Source organism: Exophiala mesophila (assembly GCF_000836275.1).
Source record: "Exophiala mesophila strain CBS 40295 unplaced genomic scaffold supercont1.2, whole genome shotgun sequence".
NCBI lineage: Eukaryota > Fungi > Ascomycota > Eurotiomycetes > Chaetothyriales > Herpotrichiellaceae > Exophiala > Exophiala mesophila.
The window spans coordinates 3,441,594-3,455,983 of NW_015622505.1; the positions used below are offsets into that span (position 1 = coordinate 3,441,594).

Below are 14,390 nucleotides of genomic sequence, written 5' to 3' on the forward strand. Positions count from 1 at the left end.
TGCATTGACATATCTTCTCTCGATCTTCTTGCAGCCAGCCTCAAACTCTGCAGGGGAGATGCTGGGGAAGTTCTCAACAACGCCCATCAGTATCGTGTTGATTGTTGGCTGTGGAAGGAGCGGCCCCCTTGGTTAGTAGTATCCTGTGCCTGCCACTTTTATGACGCGCCAAGTAGAGTAAAATCTGCCCCGGGCTCACCCCAGTCGGGAATCAGGGTAACGCCGCCCTGTGCTCACCCCTGGCTCATCCTCGGCTCACCCTGAGCCCACCCCGTTCTGTCGTGTCCACTGCGTGTCTCACCCAGCGTGGGGGCCAGCATCGCTAGCGTCGGCGTCGGCGCCACGCTCCCCCGACCACTGACTCACCCCAGCGTCATTGTGGGTGGAGGGGCGCCACAGTGTGATTGGCGGCCCAGGGGCTCCAAGCCACGACAAGTCGAACAGCAGCGTCGTACTGTCGCTTGTTCGGTGCTAGTATCTGTTGTCTTTGAGGGAATAGCGGACCCGACAGCGAGGTCGTTGCTGTCAATAGGTATATAGGGAGATGATGCCTTCGCTCGCTGCTTTTCCAGCACTGGCACCTGTAATGTTGGCAGCTGAAGGTGTACGCGCTCTGCGTCACATCCACCGCTCTGGCAAGATGATACGACAGCCATAGCGACAGCTCCCTCGAAACATTGTGCTCTTTGGGTAGCTAGACCGGGAGGTTGCCGACACCCTTCTAGCTTACGTATCTTCTATCTCGTCAAACACCCTACTGGAATCAACGTCTTCTCTATATATCTATATACAAGTCGACTCCCGCGTCCCCTTCAATATACATCCTCATACCTTTACGCGTTATGGTGAGGCCTGGCCTAACTAATACTTATACGCGCAGCGAGATAGCTCTCAGTATAGCTTTCCGAGGCCTTCGCACGAAACGCCCCGCCATATGATCCGACGGGACTCTGCTCCGCCACCATCACGACGAGAAAGGTTAGGATTAGACTTCGTACGATCTAATCGCGGAATTGCCTCACGGGCGAGGCGGTGGGACTACACGAGTATGCGTGAGATATATAGAAGTGCTAGTGACACTTATAATCGCGCTCGCGGCTTGGAATGCGGTCTTTCGTAGGCACGCCGTTATCAGTCCAGCCGGTATGGCCGTGTCCGGGTCGCAGAAATCTATCTCGGGCCCAAGTTCGCCTGTAAATCGGAAATCGGATTCGGCGCAGCGTTTCGACGCCGACGTCGAAGATAAACTAATTCGACCCTTTTGTACAGGAGCCTCGATCTTCCTAGACACCTTCTAAACCCGACGCCCACTCTCGTCCGCGGCCGGGCGCGATTGAGCTTCTAGGTTTTGTAAGAGTAGTCTGGTGGAGCTACAAAATAGGCAGGAGAGGATAGGACTACCGAGAGCAGCAGGGAGTCCAGCGAGAATTGGACAACCTCCTTGTTTCGCCAGCGGGCAATACGGCGTCGTGGTACTTATATTCATCAAGAGCAAAGAATATGCGTTAAAGGTGGTAAGTATCTCTAAAGAACTCTTTAAGCGAATTAATTTGTAGAACAGAAGGAATTAAAAACAACCTGACCCCGTTTTTTACCTCTACAATCGCGCTTGCTATATAACACTTATTGCATCAAAGAGCAGAGCGTTTGCTCGACTAGACTCGCAGAAAGAGAATGGAATGTGGGCTGTTGAGTACCACGGCTGGATGAATTTATCTGATGTGCAATTCAATACCATTCGAAATCTTGTCGATACCCGCTGCTTAAGCCGTTGGGTAATCGTCAAAAACTATCTACCAATGTCAACTGATCACTCTCATATCCGTGCTATCTTTTCGAATATTCGACATTCCAAAAGCTGCCAGGTTTTGGCCTGGTGATGACGTCAGAATTGAGAACTACAGAGGATCAAAAATCGTCGATCTTTCTAATACCTTAATAGCTCGGCTTGCCACCCAATGATATAGGCCTGTCGCAGATATTGACCAGTATCTGAGGAGATCAGCAGTCAAGCAAGAGCTGTTGGGAGTCGGCGCCTACTGCCGCACCTTCCCTAGTCGTTTTACTCGCTCCTTTTCCCATTATTCGGAAATAGGCCCGGTACTTATTTCGTGCTCGCCACAAGAGTCGGTTAAGAGGCCTAGCTCAGTAGCTTGGGTATGTGATTGTCTGACTGGTGATTCCCCAACTCTGCTTGTGCACTTCAACTTTCTGAAGAACCTGTTCAATCCATCGCCCTTGGCTGGTTGCACCGCCTCCCAGGGCTTTCCACGCCATACGCATGGGGAACAGCGCCATGAAGTGGCCTCGGGCAAAATTTCTCTGACTAAGCAAGTATGAGAGGCTGTGACAAATTTCCATGGCGGCATCCCTTAGGAGGTCATCAAAGTCAAATGCTGAGGATGTTATGCTGGTCGCAGTAAGGATCTCGACAGTTTGGATCACCGCGCCATCGTATAGACATGTGCAGTTTGCAGCATGTATTGAGTGGTAGTAAAGGCTTGTTTCAAAGACCTCCGACCAGAACGGGTCTTGTTCCGACGAATGGACAATAAGTGTTTCTGACATGGGAGTGGAGTTCCACCACTTGCGCCAGGTGAGCAGCTCTGATAGCACCTGCTTTGCCAAGGAATAGCATTCTAACGGATCGTTACGTTCATGTTGCATCTCTTTCAGCCCTGGAAGGTTGGTCATGATTTCGATCAACCCCTGCATGGGATCCATTGGTCTTGATTGCATCCATGGGATAATCTTCCATTCCGACTGTGCTAAAAAGGTTCCCTTCGACACAGCCAGCGATGCCAAGATGATTAGAATCCGAGCGTTGTCCAGTACCAGACGTTGAAAACCCGTTTGGAAATCCTGTGGCCCTCGAATCTGCATAATGCTGGCCAAGCCGAGGATATGACTAACCCACCCCTTGCTTGTTGAGAGAACGAGCATCTAGCAACTATCAGCAGCCTTGTGACGATGATTTGGGCTGACCTACCTCGTAGACACTCAAAATGAAAATTGACCCCAACGTGTCGTCCTCAACCATCTGAACACGATCGGCCAGGCGCTGGTTCAACGCTTTCAAAGAGCGCACATAAACAAGTAGGCCATCTTGAAGCACCTCGCGCGAAGCTTGCGCTCGGCCAAAGTACGACTTTGCCAGCGAATCGAGACATTGATAAGACAGGGTTGAATAATCTTTGGCCGCGTGAAAGCCGGGCCAATCGCCCGTATAGGGCTCTGACTGGGTCGGAGAGAACAGGTACCGTAGGAAGTTGAGACACTGCTCGCTGCGAACGGGCTGTAGGTTGTACGAGACAGGGGGAAAGGTAGGTGTCTGCCTTGCCGCAAGAACCTTAGTCGAGTTCGGCTTGTCGAGTCGATTGTACTCATTAACAAAGCTAATGGCCGTGTAGCCGTCACAGGAGAACCGGTCACGTCTGCATCGTTCGCAAGTGGGTCTCGCTTCGTCTAATTCATCGCATAGTGGTTAATAGCACGCAATTATCAAAGAGAAACGCGCGTAAACTGTCCTACTCACCACATTTTAGGTGTCGCTTTCGACAACTCGCGCACCCTTTAGAACGCCCGCTTCTTCCCACCATCTGAACATCCGAGTCTTAACGGTGCTTTATAATCATTCGACACAAACAGATCCACGAAATCGTAACCTTTCACACAGTTTGACGAAAACAAAAAAGGCAGAAAGAATTGACGTTAATTTTGATTTCATGAGATTCCATTAAGGTTTGGTTGTAATCTGTGGAGAATTATCTACCTTTGAGTACCCAATCACCGCTATTATACCGCAAATAGCACCCAATTGGGAAATAATCTTCGGTTTCAGCTGACCTCAAATTTGAAGTCTGTTTCATACATAGCCCGAAATGCTCCAGAATAGTAGGGCACTGCTGCCAGCAGATCTAAGATATAAATATGGGCAATTTTTGTTCTTTTGAAAGTCCAATCTCATCAAGATTTTGATTTCTTATCGTTTCGACACTTGGAAGCAAAAGCCCCTAAAAGAGACGGTACTACGATACCACAATACTATAATGGCACACGAGCAAGCCCGAGTCTACTCTCCCCACCCACAAGCGAGATACGCTAGAGACAAATACTCCAGCTCTCAACGAATATTCGAAGACACTCACAAGCCTCGCGCCCATGAGCTTTCTGGAGCCAATGACGCACCGTCAGAAGCAGACGCCCAAGTTCTTCCAAGGGCCTTGGGATGGATCCCTAGCAAACCTTCTCAAAGAAGCTTCCCTCGCTTAGGCCGTTTGGTTGCCATCCCCCAGATTCAACCAGATACTCTTCGATCAGGTCCTATGCCTTTCTACAGGGCATACGCCCCAGACCTCTCCTACCACGCCATCACGCTAGAGGAATTTGTCGGCTTTCTAGACAACCTCACTGTGGCTCGAGCACCTGCGGCCCCATTTCAAATACTACAACTCGCTAGTATGGGTATCGGGTTTGTGCCTCATCATTGGACACAAGCAGCTAGTGCAGGAATTGGTGTAGTAGCCGGTGCGGGGACCGCCTCCGTGAGTGCTGCCAGATCGAAGCTATACTTGAAACAGGCGAATGAACAGTACTTTGGACCTCGTGGTCTCAAAGTGACACTTGTCAAGGACGAAAAGTTCAGACTATTGACGTGCGAAGACCCAAGGTCATATCCCTTGGCGCCTGTAAGCGTTTCCTCGCATATCACCGTCGCAGAGCGTCGCATGAAAGCTTTGGAGAATCACATAGCGCCATTAACTTTCGACGTCCCATCTCCTGAACCACAGACCAACGTATTGGACAAATTAAGCGCCAGACAGGTGCAAAATACGATAAGGAAAAGCCAGGAGAAAGCCATCAAGCAAGCCCGAAAGAAGAATGAGCCGTTGAAAGCATCTACAAAGGAAACGAAAGACCAAAAAAAGGCACTTAAAGAAGCAGCGAATCTGAAATGGGTTGTCGTTGAGAATATATGATGTGTAAATGCAGAGATAGAACTTGGAGCAATCCAAATATTGGGAACCTAGGAATGAAGCCAATCAACTCCAGTGAACAAGCCCTGCGGTCTGTTGGACTCGGCGGAGTCTGCCTTGCCGTTCCGTTGCTATGCTTCATAGCAGGACAAAGGCAGGGAGCCAGGGTGGGCCGTTGATTTGGCACAAATTCCAAGCGACGGTTTCGTCATGATGTTATCTGAGCGTACCTCTTGCGCCTGGAATCCAACAGTCAGGTCGTTTCGACCATCCCATGCAGTGATTACTCATAGTAGACATATGATTAAGCAATAATACAATGGTTAGCGTCTCGATTTCCTGCTAGCATTGGGTCATCACTTTCCCTTCCTCGTCTTGAATAAACCAGGTCTCGCGACCCATTAGTCTTCTACCGATATCTGTCCCAAAACTCGGGAAGGCACTGGACATCGCCAACACAGTAAGCGATGATATCGTCGGGGACTGGACGCAAACTAAAGATCTCGTACGAACCCCCGTGTTTAGCTTTGAATAATCGCTCTCCTTTCGCTTTCGCCAGCTTCCAGCTATTTAGGTCACTGTTGTATAGCACACCATTCTCAATACACCTAGCCAGGTCGTTTAACTACTTTCTGGATCTCGTGGTCGTCCTCGTAGCACTCTCCATAAGCTAAATATTTTCTATCCCTTGCAGCGATGCCAAAATGTGTAAATAAAGCATCCGAATCATTTCGAACGTCGAAGAACACTTTTGGTATCCTTTCATCTTGGAGAACATCCTTTAGAGTCTGCTGTTTGATGCCAGCAGTGTTGGACGCTCGTGAATCTAGCGAATGCACATCGATAAGATAGACACGTATAGTCGGGATATCGATATCAATGAGAAGGGTGAAGATGGAAAGGGAGCCCACACGACAGAGATTTACGCCTTCGAGATCAATATACAACGTTGGCTTGTACGGCTCTGGAGATGCATGGCGTAAGATTAGCCAGTCAACGAGATAACCGATTTGCTTTGTTGTGTTGATAATGTCTGTCTTGATCTCCCTCATCCTCAATATAGAGCACAATACTGTAGCTGCGTATTGTGCACGGCAGACAACGCTTTCACGGATCCAGTCGATTACGACGGCGTATAGTGCGACTGCTGCAAGTCGATCAGCTGACCAGCAGCGCTTGGCGTAGAAGTATAAAGTTCAGGACCATTGGGCAAAACTGCAACGTACTGTCTTTCCTGCTCAATCATTAATGCCGGAAAGCGCGAATATACATTCGCCTCCTTTGTGGGTAAGATATCTGAATTAGGATTGTGACCTGCCTGATACAGAAAGCGTAAGGAAATTCGCAATCCAACAGCATATTGTTTCGGACGGTTGATCTGGGGAAACTTCGAGCGCTAGTGGACGGGTTCTCAGCGTGAAAGTTTTGCTGGGCTATTTTACACCCTGCATTTAATCTTACAGAACTTGTACTGCCACAGAAATGGGTCTGGCTCATATGTTTATCTGCATAAAGCCCTGGGTGTTGGTCTAGCAATTTTGTCGCAGTTAGGGACATTGCTGACCTAGCGTACGACGGGTCGCTAGAAGTATGATGAAAGACGATTCTGTCGAAACTGGGATGGAAAAAGGAAAGGCCCAGGGTAATGCAAGGGGAGGAGAATATGTAATGGATAGACGATATTTTCACTAAATCTTCGTGATGCTCTAAAGTACCTTAAAGTAATTACTCAACACTAGATTTTGACAGTAGTGGCCGAGCGTAAAGAGATATCCCATGTTTCGTCTACTTGATGGGCACTAGATTTTACTTGCAGAAAGGGCGTATGGGAGGTACACCAGCATATTCATTATGTCCTCTTCGGCTGACTTCCTCGCAGGCAGACGCACGACGACGGCTACACCGAGGCGAGTAAGGCGAAGGAGGAAAGCAGGTCGACACGATGGATAAAGACGATCGGGAAGGGGAGAAGAAGCGCGGCGTGGCCGGAGCGGGACCAAGCGGCGGAATTTCGGGCAACGAGTTTACCAAATAGAATACTTCAGGATTCTTGAATAAACGCTCTTGATTCCAGCTACGGCTAGCTGGCAGAAACATCGCCCAGCAGTATTCCGGAGGGATTCAAGGATTCAATCTCGCTCGAGGCCTGTGGCTCCGTTATTTCCAATCTTTATCACGAGGTCCAGCTACCATTTCGAGCCAATTTTTGCCTGAAAATGGAAAGAATGGGCAACTTCCTTCGACCAACATATTGACGTTCAAAGCCTCGAAACGAGGTAATTAACGGCACTTAATGAGTTTAGGCAACGGTTGGGCTAAGAAACTTTGTTCTGTAGTCCTTGGCCCAGTAAAATATTTTCTGTACGGGTAACCCATGTTTCAAATCTCACTAAATTCGAATCGCCCCCCTCTAAAGCAGCAACAATGGCGTCAGGAAGGAGGCGTCGTCGATGTATCTCATGGCCTGCCAAGACACGGACATTGCTTCCAGGATTGATCAACAAAAGAGGAAGGTGCGGGGGAATTTCATAATAATATGTCGGCAAGTAGGACGTCACTTCCGCTCACAACACGAATTTGAAGTTCTTTGCCTCTTCTCAATCTTTCCCTTGTATAAATCTGGGGTAGATATCTCACGTTGCACAATAACAATGTCTACCCGACCTTTGCACGAAGCGCCCAGAGATGTAAGACTTGTCTACCCCTCCCCACCTCGGGCCACCTACTGTACTAATGCTAGGCATAGCTCTCGATCATTGCCAGACAAGAAGAGGCTCTCATTCTTCCTCACTTCAATGCCGATGACGCGTTGGAAATTGGCCTAGCCCTTCGAAACCGGCTTCGAGCTCTATCTCAACTGTCAGCCGTGGTTAACATCTCGCTCGCCAACAGCAACAACCTCTTGTTCCATGCCGTTTCCCGTCCCGGTGTCCAGCCAGATAACGACATCTGGGTGGCACGCAAAAGAAAGACTGTGCTACGCTGGGGTGTAAGCACGTGGTTCATGCATAACAAACTTCACGGTGACGAAGATGCATTCAAGAAGAAGTATATGCTTGGTGAGTCGGCGGGAGAATATGCCATCCATGGTGGAGGCGTCCCTGTCAGAGTCCACGGTGTCGAGGGCATTGTCGGTGTCATCGTCGTGAGTGGCCTAAAACAACATGAAGATCACCAAGTCGTTGTTGAAGGGTTGGAAGAATACATCGAAGGTCTCAACAAACGCGCGTAGCAAGCACCAAATGTTGCCTTCTAACATCCTCTTAACCCAATCTCTATTCTTGGGTAACGAACAACCCGACATCAAGCTTCAACCATCACTTATCTCAACGACTCTAACTAGACTCCACGGGCACCGTCTCTATGCCGAGAGTCATTTCGCTTCTAAAACCCCTTCCACTAGGCAACAGGAGTTCGGCCTGGCGGGCAGTCTGGCTTGCCAACATAAAAGCTCACCTCATACTCATGCTTTTGTTTCAGCAACTTTAACATTGCTTGAAGGTTCCACAGAAACATCAGCTCCTTCGTTCGGGCTGTTGGGACTTTCCTCGTCGATTGCTCCATCCTGAGCCCGTTGTCGGATTCGCCTGTCACGGAGTTCCAATCCGCGCAACACAAAGACGTATCCGATTAGAACGAACCCCAAGGTCATAGCCGCAACGAAAGCTTTGTGAAACTTGGGAGCTTCGACGGTCCTCCAGACAGCCAGAGTGAACCAGATCGACTGGATGTGACTGAAAGTGTTGGACACGGCGACCACAAATCCTCGCATTTCATGGTCATGCGGAATCAGGTCTGGATACCAAGCGTAGTAAATACCCGGTGTACCGACACAAGCCCAAGAGACATAATATGCAAACAACTTCGAACTGTCCGAAATGTTCCAAATGACTATCAAGAGACAACCAATGATGGTGGGGACTTGCATAGCGATCAAGACCGGCCATCGGCGACCTCCAAGGAGGGGAGAATCGGAGATGGCTCCTGCTAGCAATTGTACGACCAGCCCAATGGCAATTTGTCCTGTTGGCCACACGTTCGCTTGGTATACGGAGTGACCTGCCGACCTGAGCCATATGGCGAAGGCGGGTTGATATACAGGCGTGCTTGCCTGGACGATCCAGTAACCTACTGGAAGCAACCAGAATTGCCACTGCTTCGCAATGCGGAACAACTTTGTTCGATCCCATTTGGCGGCACCAAGTGGCTGGAGACCTTCCCTAACCAACCGGTCTCGTGCAAATTGACGCTCCTTCTCCGTGAGAAAGAAAGCACGAGTAGTTTCAGGGAAATCCGGATACATGACGTATCCAATGAAGGCGATTGGTAGGCTAATTACGCCACAGACAATGAACAACCATTGCCATCCTTCAAGTCCGCGCTTACCATCGAGATTTTTGTACACACCAGCCTGAAGGTAACCACTGAACATCATAGCCATGGCTCCAGTGGAATAGAAGATGACGGTACGTTTGCCTCTCTCTTCCTTGGTATACCAGCTTGCAACCAGATATATCATGATTGGGAAGTATGCGGATTCAAACAGACCAATCAAGAAACGAAGCGCGTACAGTTGAGGTGAGGTGTGGATGGCGGCGCAGCAGAAGGTGGCAATGGACCAGAGGACTTCCAAGGTTGGCAGGAGAATGGATGGACGAATTCTGGTTGACAGAATCACAGCGGGAATCTGGCCGACGACATATCCTGCGGTGTAACAGTTGTAGGCATATGTCAACTCACTTCCATGCATGCTCAAGGCCTCTTTCATGCCGGATACATATGCATTGTTGACATTGGAAGCGTCGAAATTCTTACTGAAGTATCTGGAGAATTCATCTTCAGCTGCGAGCATGACAGGGATTTCACGAGGCGACGAACTTACCCGAGCGAAGCGGACGTGAGCAGGAACATGTCGAGTTTGAACAAGAACCATTTCTCTTCTTTTGGTTTGTCTGGGTCGTCCCAGGCATATCGCTGAAACGCCCTCCAAAAACGAAGTGAGGCTCCCTTGAACCCGGGCTTTTCCCAAGCTGGTAAGGATCGAGGGTTATCTGACTCCTGATCAGCAGGCAGTTCTTTTGCGGACCCCAGTTTGTCTGGAAATTCATCGACGACTTTTCCCGTCATGATGCAGGACCTCTCTCAGCAAGAAGATTCGTGGATATTCCCGTATTTTGAAGGGAGTTGCAGATCCTAGATATACAACCCACCTCAACTTCCAGAATCTGGCCTCCATATACGTCCGACATCAAACAAGATACTATCCATGGCGCCATTCTCACTTTACTGTCGCCATAGGCATACCAAGAATCATGTTGCATGCAAAGCAGCGACTCTAGGCAAATTTGAGCCTCCAAGACTCGGTGGAATCGATGAAGCGGGTACGGTTTTATTCCGATGGCAGAAGAGACTGGGAGTTCGCCCGGAGACAATGTCTGGGCATAAAAGTTAGAGAGGTGGCCAAGCTGTGTGAAATGTATATTGGCGGAGTCAGACCACTTCACTAGGACAGAGTAGTCCGTGAGAGCACATAAATGCTGCTTTGGATACATCTTGGCTGAGCCTAACGACGATGATGGTCGGAGAAGTGTATTCAGAATGTCGGTGCAAGGTTCACCACAAGCTTCCTCGATCGGCTGACCATTGCTGATCCCGAGTCTTGGTAGGCGGCAGAGACGGTCTTCGCCCATCTTATTCGGCCGAAGGTCGACCGGAGAAGATATCAAGATGCAGTTCTGAGTGGTGATAAGTGCTGATGTGATAAAAGTGGTTCGAAAGCCAATTGCCAAAACAGCATCTAGACGCGATGGCGACATCCAACATGTAAGTGACGACTTCACAAACCAATGGACACGCAACGCAACATCGATCACAATTGCATAACCCCAGGCATAATGGTCGTTCCAAGTACGCTTGTCATTAGCTTATTACCAGGGCGTATTCCCCAGGGTTGAGATCGTTGGATCGTATCACCCACAATTGAAGTATTCCAAGATGGCCGCCGCAGCTGTACAAACTATTCCAACCGTTCCAACAGAGCCCCAGGCACCTGTGATTGATGTGCTCAAGTATGACTATAGCCATCTCCAACCATATGTGCACCCTCCAGAAACCAAAGAAAGTCTCCCATGGTCCGAATTAGTCACGCTCGACCTAGAAGACTATGACCGACCAGGAGGAAAAGAACGACTAGCCAAACAACTAGAACATGCCGTCCATCACGTCGGATTCTTCTACGTGAAGAACTACGGCCTCAGCCCGGACCAAGTGCAACAGCAATTCACCATTGCCAAAAACTTCTTCCAACTCCCTGTCCAAGAGAAGGAAAAATACGAAGTCAACTATGCTGCCGCCGACTATAATGGATGGAGACGCCCAGTCGGCCCCGGCACTGCCTTTAGTAAAGTGGAGATGTATAACATTCCCAAATTCACCCAAGACTTTGTGGGTAAATACGATCACCCGGACTTGATCAAAGCACATATCGATGACATTGAAGTCTTCTCTCGAGCTTTGCACAATAATGTGGTGTTGCCGTTGTTGAGACTCTTTGCCATCGTGTTGAAACTACCAGATGAGGAACATCTCGTCAAACAGCATACATACGAAGAAAAGAGTGAAGACCACTTCCGATATATGATCTACCATTCGAAAACTGAACAGGAATGGGCTGCTGGCGAATATGGAAAAAAGACCGGGCATACTGATCTGGGCACAGTGACTCTCCTATTCAGACAACCAGTTGCAGGCCTACAGATTCTCGGCGAGGATGGAAATTGGACCTGGGTGTCTCCTCAACCGGGTACCATCACCGTCAATCTCGCCGACACCATCTCTCACTTGACAGGAGGTTGGCTTAAGAGTTCAGTTCATCGTGTGGTGGCTCCTCCTGAGGATCAACGAGAGTATGATCGAACTGGGTTATTGTACTTTGCTCGTCCGCATAACACGACCAAGTTGCTTCCGATTACGGATTCACCGGTCTTGCAGGAGGCAGGTGTGCAGCCACGGTTTGAGAAGATTGTTACGATGGAGGAATGGGTCAAGGCTAAACAGTTGCTGCAGTTGAATCCTGAGATTGCGAAGAAGAAGTATTCCGAGTCTGGGGATGGGACAGCCGAGGTTCTTGCTGGGTTTCGTGATCGGAAATATAAAGCGTAGTCACTGACGATCAGAACGAGAAATATATGTCACATATACGAATCTACAAAACACAACTCGCACTTGGTTGTTGAGCACCTACAATGTTGACTATTCTGACCCCTTCGTGCCTCAGCCTCGTTTGTGGAGGTTCAACGTGGGGCAGTAAGGCTGCCATATTCCATCCTACTTCCGCAGTTTTTCCGGTTCCGCGTCATCGTCATCCCACCACTGAGTACTTACACTGCCACTCTCTCCCCTTCTCACAACCAACACCTTCATACACTCACACTCACATCCACACTCACACTCATACAACTCCCTCCCCTCCCTCTCGCGATAGTAGAGAGCTCCTCCTATCGCTCCACCTCTCCCACCAACCACCCTCCTTCTCTTCACCATGTCTGGTCCTGAAGTTTTCCACCTCTTCCACGACCCCATCGCCGACCATTCCTTCTCCGCCGACCGACAAACCCTCGCAGTTGCCCGAGACAACAACGTCGAACTGTATCAAAAGTCCGGCTCGAAATATGTACTTGGAGATGAACTCAAGGGTCATGATAAGACCGTTACGGGTGTTGATATCGCTCCTAATAGTGGGTTGATCGTCACTTGTTCTCAAGGTATGTCCATGTCCATGTCCATGTCCATGTCTACATGTCATATCGACATATCCTCCCTCTCCGCCATTATCAAAAAGGTCAGAGGGCTACTAGTATACTAACTAACATGATCATCACCACAGATCGAAACGCCTATGTCTGGGAACCGTCTCCAACTGGATGGAAACCAACCCTCGTTCTCCTCCGCATCAACCGCGCCGCCACGTTCGTTCGCTGGTCGCCATCGGAGAAGAAATTTGCCGTTGGATCGGGAGCACGGTTGATTGCAGTGTGTTACTTCGAGGAAGAGAATGACTGGTGGGTGTCGAAACACTTGAAGAAGCCGATCCGCAGCACCATCACGACCGTGGCATGGCATCCCAACTCGGTTCTGCTGGCCGCGGGCTCGACCGATTCCCACGCCCGGGTATTCTCTGGATTTGTCAAGGGGATTGATGAGCGACCTGAGGCCAGTGTTTGGGGAGAACGTCTGCCGTTCAACACCGTGTGTGGCGAGTACTTGAATGAATCGGCTGGTTGGGTCCATGCTGTTTCGTTCTCGCCTTCCGGTGATGCGCTGGCTTTTGCTGCTCATGATAGTAGTATTACGGTCGTCTATCCCAGTGGTCCCGACCAGCCTCCCCGTGCCATTGTCAATATCTCGACCCAGACTTTGCCGTTTACCAGTTTGATTTGGAACGGAGAGTCTGAGATCCTCGCTGCTGGATATGATTGTGAGGCGTTCCGCTTCCGTGGTGGTGAACAGGGTTGGCAGCTTGCTGGTCCTGTCGAGACTAAGAGAGCCGGTGGCGCTGCTAGAGAGGAGTCAGCACTCAATATGTTCAGACAGATGGATCTCAAGGGCAAGACGAAGGATGATACAAAGTTGAGCACTACTCATCAAAACACCATCAACACTATCCGTGTCTTTGAGGGTTCTGCATCTGGCGTCAGGAAATTCAGTACTAGCGGTGTCGATGGCAGAGTCGTCATTTGGACTGTTTAGATTATAGTGTCTGAGCCTCATGCTGAAAAAATCATTCCAAGACCTGTCTTCCTCTGTTCTCTATCTCTCAGTCCCGCCCCCCCCCTTCCATTACCCGGTAAAACCTTGCGTAATTGAACTATCATCGCTCGCATCGCTCTCGATGTGGACCGGGTTGTCCACGGTGTCACCAGAGCATCCACCAAACCATGTCACACCCAACATCGATTCAGGTAGCATTGTCCCTGGTCGCATAGAACCGCCATTCATCTCCCTTTTGATTTTGTTGCTGGATTCCCAACTCACCGACCCGTCCCGATAGTTGTGTGATTGCTGTGAATCGAGATCATCCTCCATTACTTCACCGGTAATTGTGCTCGAGTCCATGTTGGGAATGTCAGTCATAAGAGTTGTGACATTCCCTTCTTCATCTTCGCCATAAGCATCGCTTTCATCCACGATCGCCTTCATTCGAATTAGAAATTCATCTTGTAATCTCTTCAGCCATTTCCTCAAAGCTTCAGTCTCCATCTGGCTTTGGCCCGCCTGCTTTAGTTGTTCCCTTAGATTTAACAACAGTTTTCTCTTTCTCACGACTGCCATGGCTTTTGGATTGCTCCTCTTCGCTTCATTGCGTTCGTGAAGCGCCCGACTCACTTGAGTAGCGACTGAGATGACGTCTTCTGG

The 14,390-nt window shown here is 49.4% G+C and overlaps 7 protein-coding genes across 7 annotated transcripts; 4 read left to right on the forward strand and 3 right to left on the reverse strand.

Moving 5' to 3' along the window:
• Positions 1-1,781: 1,781 nt before the first annotated feature.
• On the reverse strand, positions 1,782-3,678 carry PV10_03029 (uncharacterized protein). The gene is made up of 3 exons (XM_016367420.1): positions 3,536-3,678; positions 2,990-3,465; positions 1,782-2,943 (listed from the first exon to the last, which is right to left on the reverse strand). The coding sequence occupies exons 1-3, from the start codon at positions 3,597-3,599 to the stop codon at positions 2,146-2,148; spliced, it is 1,338 nt and encodes a 445-aa protein (XP_016226938.1). The 5' UTR covers positions 3,600-3,678; the 3' UTR covers positions 1,782-2,145.
• A 325-nt stretch (positions 3,679-4,003) lies between these two features.
• Positions 4,004-5,006, forward strand: PV10_03030 (uncharacterized protein). Its single transcript, XM_016367421.1, has one exon. It carries the CDS (start codon positions 4,050-4,052, stop codon positions 4,977-4,979), a length of 930 nt encoding a protein of 309 aa, XP_016226939.1. The 5' UTR covers positions 4,004-4,049; the 3' UTR covers positions 4,980-5,006.
• Positions 5,007-5,584: 578 nt separating this feature from the next.
• On the reverse strand, positions 5,585-6,028 carry PV10_03031 (uncharacterized protein; the record flags this gene model as incomplete). The annotated part of the gene is made up of 1 exon (XM_016367422.1): positions 5,585-6,028. The coding sequence occupies one exon, from the start codon at positions 6,026-6,028 to the stop codon at positions 5,585-5,587; it is 444 nt and encodes a 147-aa protein (XP_016226940.1).
• A 1,599-nt stretch (positions 6,029-7,627) lies between these two features.
• On the forward strand, positions 7,628-8,208 carry PV10_03032 (uncharacterized protein; the record flags this gene model as incomplete). The annotated part of the gene is made up of 2 exons (XM_016367423.1): positions 7,628-7,663; positions 7,723-8,208. The coding sequence occupies 2 exons, from the start codon at positions 7,628-7,630 to the stop codon at positions 8,206-8,208; spliced, it is 522 nt and encodes a 173-aa protein (XP_016226941.1).
• Positions 8,209-8,439: 231 nt separating this feature from the next.
• On the reverse strand, positions 8,440-10,103 carry PV10_03033 (uncharacterized protein; the record flags this gene model as incomplete). Its single annotated transcript, XM_016367424.1, has 2 exons — positions 8,440-9,799; positions 9,859-10,103. The coding sequence occupies 2 exons, from the start codon at positions 10,101-10,103 to the stop codon at positions 8,440-8,442; spliced, it is 1,605 nt and encodes a 534-aa protein (XP_016226942.1).
• An 867-nt stretch (positions 10,104-10,970) lies between these two features.
• On the forward strand, positions 10,971-12,137 carry PV10_03034 (uncharacterized protein; the record flags this gene model as incomplete). The annotated part of the gene is made up of 1 exon (XM_016367425.1): positions 10,971-12,137. The coding sequence occupies one exon, from the start codon at positions 10,971-10,973 to the stop codon at positions 12,135-12,137; it is 1,167 nt and encodes a 388-aa protein (XP_016226943.1).
• Positions 12,138-12,381: 244 nt separating this feature from the next.
• Positions 12,382-13,770, forward strand: PV10_03035 (uncharacterized protein). The gene is made up of 2 exons (XM_016367426.1): positions 12,382-12,739; positions 12,862-13,770. Exons 1-2 carry the CDS (start codon positions 12,517-12,519, stop codon positions 13,722-13,724), a joined length of 1,086 nt encoding a protein of 361 aa, XP_016226944.1. The 5' UTR covers positions 12,382-12,516; the 3' UTR covers positions 13,725-13,770.
• Positions 13,771-14,390: the final 620 nt, after the last annotated feature.